The 5309-nt window shown below is 44.8% G+C and overlaps 1 protein-coding gene across 1 annotated transcript; it reads left to right on the top strand.

The window, feature by feature from the left end:
• Nucleotides 1-3683: 3683 nt before the first annotated feature.
• Nucleotides 3684-4882, top strand: LOC311630890 (replication factor C subunit 3-like). The gene has a single exon (XM_084900409.1). The coding sequence runs from the start codon at nucleotides 3714-3716 to the stop codon at nucleotides 4782-4784; it is 1071 nt and encodes a 356-aa protein (XP_084756535.1). The 5' UTR covers nucleotides 3684-3713; the 3' UTR covers nucleotides 4785-4882.
• The last annotated feature ends 427 nt before the right edge of the window (nucleotides 4883-5309 follow it).

Here is a 5309-nt window from a genome sequence, read left to right as displayed (position 1 = left end):
TTCTCACCTTGAAGTAGAGTTGTGAAGCTTAATTGAGTTAATGTCTGGAGACTCCATGAACGGGAACATTATGTAACAATTATAATAACCACATGACCAGAGTCTTCTGAAAAATCCTGATTTAGAAGATCACATTTCCCAGTTTTTGCATGATGAAAAAAAAAAAAAAGAAAAAGAAAAGAAAAAAGGCCATCTACCTAAAAGTCAGGAGAACGGAGGCTTAGTTCTGGTTTGGCTACTAACTTCTGCTTGTAGGAGTCATTAATGTCTTTGTTCCTCAATTCCCTCACAATTCCCTGGCCTCCTTAGACACCACACAGTTGCATTAGGCACTTATTTGTGAGATCCTTGGGTTATCATCCGCCTCCCCTACTGCACCCCGAGTCCCTTGAGACCAGAGGCAAGTTGAATTGTGTATTTTCAGCTCCAGGGAAGGGCCTGGCAAAAAAGAGGTGCTCAGTACTGAATGACCGGATAGAAGATGATCCAATATTTTGTGTCACAGGTTTTAAGAGATCAAAATATATATATGTCGCCGAAACTGGTTTGGCTCACTAGATAGAGCGTCAGCCTGTGGACTGAAGGGTCCCAGGTTCCATTCCAGTCAAGGGCACATCCCCACTGGGGGGGGTGCAGGAGGCAGTTGATCGATGTTTCTCTCTCATCGATGTTTCCAAATCTCTATCTCTCTTCCTTACTCTCTGTAAAAAATCAATATATATATATATATATATATATATATATATATATATATATATATATATATATATATATATCTTTTAAAAGTCATGTGTAAATCCAAAGAAGTATTGTCACAAAACATCGAACCCCATTTTATCTTAGCTACGGCTCCCCCAGCCATGCTTCTAAGACAAGCATGGTTTGGAAAATAAAATTACAGAACTAATATAATGAGCCATGTCCTGTTGAGAGTTATTTTGGGAGGTGTCTACGAAAGGAGGGTTGTTTGCTGCCTCTTCAATGCCTGGATGGGGACCCACAGTTTGAGGCTTCCCTTCCAGAGAGAGATTTTCTGGAAGAAGAAAAAAAAAGAAAAAAAAAAAAAAGAGAAAGAAAGAAAAAGTAGTTAAGCCAAACAGTAACTGCACTGCAGAGCCCGGTCAGCTCTCACCCTGCTTCCACCGGGGCCTCTCTGCCAGTCACTCCGTTAGTTCATAAATAATATTTGTTTTTAAACTCAGAAGTGCAAGCCGACCGTGACTTCGGCTCTCATGTTTGTAGTCTGAAACATCAGAGAGCTGGAGTCTGCCAGAGTCATCTCTTCTGGAAAAGCCAAAGCTGGTGACCTCGAGCGAAGAGGTTCCCAGCCTCAACTGACATGCACAGTGGATAAAGGTAATTCCCACAAGCAAAGCACGGTCTGTGCAGGGGGTGGTGGGCCTTAGATGTCACCGGCTGCATCTAAACTGATACATTCGGGATATTTGTATTGGAAAGACCGGAGGCAAATAAGAAAAGTAATGACGAATTTTAAAGTTACAAATGAGCTCCAGTCCTCTCTTCTCTGTCCTCAAGCCCTGCAATGCCCCTGCTTGGGAGGTGGAAGGTTCAGTGCCATATCTTCACCTCCCACCCTGGCACAGGAGCCCCGAGAGGTGGGGAGGTCCTGGCTTGTCCCGATGGTTATCCATGAATAAAACCAGCTGTGCTTTCGAGGCTCAGAGCTGCTACACGGAACGAGGGTGTTTGCTTTAGCATCCTGCTGTTTCCCTCCAGACTGTCTTTCTGTCCTGCTCACCAGCCCCAAGGGTCCCAGGGCCCGTGCAGCCACTGGGAACGCCCAGGGACCAAACTCGGCTCCCGTCTCTGAGACCCCCATTTCCCTTCAAACATAAAAGGAAGAAAATGCTTCCCGGGCAGGGACATTGCAGGGTTCTATAAATAGCGTTACGTCAAATCCCAGTCGGTGCCAGTAAATGTGAAATCCGTGTGCGAAATGCTTCCTCCTCAATGTCAAAATGTCTAGTGCCTTGGGGATCCGCTCTCAAGTGGACAGGAAATCATCTAAGAATCTAAGTTGCACAGCGGTGAGAATGATTGAAAAAGGATTTCCTACCAGCTTCTCAGTGTAGGTGGCTGTTTAAGAAAAAAAGAAGAAGGTATTTAGAGAAGCAAATCTCCAGTGCAGCGTCTAATTACCAGGGACAGTGTAAACCCTGGCCAGACTTCCTGGGTTTAGGTCCTGCTTCTGCCCCCAATTACCAGGGAGAGACCTTAGGCAAGTTACTTCATCTTTTTGTACCGGTTCTCCTATCCCTGTAAAGGGTTTGATATGAATGACACCATATCTCACAGGACGTTTGGCAGGCTAAATGAATTAATACTTGTGCTTGTGTCCTAAAAATACTTAGAACAGAGCCGGGCACCGTGTAACTTCACAATGAGCACTGGTGATCATCACTGAGGACGGCATTTGCCGTAGACAAGCTGGGATTCCTGGGTGGTTGCTTTCTTTCCCGAGTCCAAGGCAAACGCCCACTCACCAGGTGGCCTCGTGCTTACAGGAGGGAGTCCAATCTGCTCTGTTTGGAGTGACAGGAGCACGGCTCCAAATTGAATGAGAAGGTCCCCCATTTCCCTTCCAACATCAAGTCTGAACAAGGGGAAAGTTGGAGCCAGAAGAAACACATTTTCACTTGTGTTATTGCCACCAGAAAGAAAAAGAGGGGGGAGGTTGGGTGGGGGGATTGTAAGAAATCAACCAAAGGACTTGTACGCACGTAGATAAGCATAACCAATGGATACAAGACACGGGAGGTGGGGGTGGGGGGGCAGGTGAGGGCATGTATTGGGCAGTAGGAGAGGCTGGGAGGAGGTCAATGGGGGGGGGGGGGAAGAAGACATATGTACCACTATTTGTAATACTTCAAACAATTAAAAATGAATAAATAAATAAATATTAAAAATATGAAAAGAAAAAAGAAAAGATGGAGGGGATGATGTGGCCTACAGAGGCTCTTATCTTTCAGTCGAGGTGGCTTTGAAAGGAAATGAAGCTCAAAAAACACTGACACCTGCCTTTTGCACCCCGCTTTCTACAGGGCAGAGGTCTTCGACATTCTTCCCCTCTGTCTGCTTGGTCCGGGCAGAGGAGAAGCAATACCACATAAAAGAAAGATCTGCTGAAAGGAAATGGGACTCGGGGGGGGGGGGGGGGGGGCAGAGAACCCTCTAAGACTGAAAATCTTTCCAGAAAGTGACATTGAGGATAGAGTAAGTAAGTGGCTTACTCAGTGTTAAATGACAAACCCAACATGGCGAAGACAACACCTGACCTTCCTCCACCCACACCTGCAGCCTTTCGTGCAACTCTCATGCAAATCCATCCTTCCAGTCCCTCAGCCTGAAAACCTTGAAGTCATCCCTCATGCCTTTATTTCTCTCGGACTTTCCATTTCCGTGCATCAGCAAGTCTTGTTGTCCCTGCCTTCAACATATACTCTCCAGCCGAAACCGGTTTGGCTCAGTGGATAGAGCATCGGCCAGCGGACTGAAAGGTTCCAGGTTTGATTCCGGTCAAGGGCATGTACCTTGGTTGAGGGCACATCCCCCTTAGGGGGTGTGCAAGAGGCAGCTGATCGATGTTTCTCTCTATCCCTCTCTCTTCCTCTCTGTAAAAAATCAATAAAATATATATTTTAAAAACACACTCTCCAGACTTTCGAGCGTCCGACCCGGGAACTCCGGCCGCCATGAGCCTTTGGGCCGACAAGTACCGGCCCTGCTCGCTGGCGCGGCTGGACTACCACCGGGAGCAGGCGGCCGGGCTGCGCAGCCTGGTACAGTGTGGTGACTTTCCTCATTTGTTAGTGTATGGTCCATCAGGTGCTGGTAAAAAGACAAGAATTATGTGTATTTTACGTGAACTTTATGGTGTTGGAGTGGAAAAACTGAGAATTGAACATCAGACCATCACAACTCCATCTAAAAAGAAAATTGAAATTAGCACTATTGCAAGCAATTACCACCTTGAAGTTAATCCCAGTGATGCTGGAAATAGTGACCGGGTAGTAATTCAGGAGATGTTGAAAACAGTGGCACAATCACAGCAACTTGAAACAAACTCTCAAAGAGACTTTAAAGTGGTTTTGTTGACAGAAGTTGACAAACTCACCAGAGATGCTCAACATGCCTTGCGTAGAACCATGGAAAAGTATATGTCTACCTGCAGATTGATCTTGTGTTGCAATTCTACATCTAAAGTGATACCACCCATTCGTAGTAGGTGTCTGGCAGTTCGTGTGCCTGCTCCCAGCATTGAGGAAATTTGCAATGTTTTATCTACTGTGTGCAAGAAGGAAGGTCTGAATCTCCCTTCACAGCTGGCTCGTAGACTTGCAGAGAAGTCCTGCAGAAATCTCAGAAAAGCATTACTCATGTGTGAAGCCTGCAGAGTGCAACAATATCCTTTTACTGAAGATCAAGAAGTCCCTGAAACAGATTGGGAGGTGTATCTGAGAGAGACTGCCAATGCTATTGTCAGTCAGCAGACTCCACAGAGGCTCCTTGAAGTTCGCGGCAGACTCTATGAGCTTTTAACTCATTGTATTCCTCCTGAAATAATAATGAAGGGCCTTCTCTCAGAACTTTTACATAATTGTGATGGACAACTGAAAGGAGAAGTGGCCCAGATGGCAGCTTACTATGAACATCGTCTGCAGCTGGGTAGTAAAGCCATTTATCACTTGGAAGCATTTGTGGCCAAATTTATGGCACTTTATAAGAAGTTCATGGAAGATGGCTTGGAAGGCATGATGTTCTGACATTTATCAGTAGTTCTTCTTTATATGTCTCACTATCAGTATTTACATTCAGTTTATATTGCAGAAGCTGTAGGTAAAATAAACTTTACTTAATCATGTCCTTTTTTAATTTCTCTGAACCATTAACCATTACTCTCTAAGTTAAATAATTATTCCTATGCTATTGAAGTATATTTAAAGGACACAACTAGAAATTTCAGAGTCCGTGATTTTATTTTAAAAATTTGCTGTCCAAGTATGCAATGTTGATCCTCCCATTTTTCATTTAATCTCTCACCTGCTGAAGGAAATTTGCACATAGAAAAACAAAGATTAGCGCAAATCTTTGGGCTCAGTGGATAGAGCATCTGCCTGCAGACTGAAGAGTCTCAGGTTCTATTCTGGTTAAGGTCACATCTCTCTGTTGCAAGCTCTATCCCTGGCCCCCTTTGGGTGTATGCAGTCATTAACCAATCAATGTGTCTCTCTCACATTGATGTTTCTGTGTCTCTTCCCCTCCCTTACACTCTCTCTAAAGATCAATGG

The sequence above is a fragment of the Pipistrellus hanaki genome (assembly GCF_964339955.1).
Source record: "Pipistrellus hanaki genome assembly, chromosome: 12".
Classification (NCBI taxonomy): Eukaryota; Metazoa; Chordata; class Mammalia; order Chiroptera; family Vespertilionidae; genus Pipistrellus; species Pipistrellus hanaki.
Note: the sequence above shows the minus strand (reverse complement) of the source record. Positions and strands in the feature narration are given on the sequence as shown.

Excerpts from the sequence above, each read along its gene's own strand:
- LOC311630890 (XM_084900409.1), top strand. The coding sequence starts at position 3,714 with ATGAGCCTTTGGGCCGACAAGTACCGGCCCTGCTCGCTGGCGCGGCTG.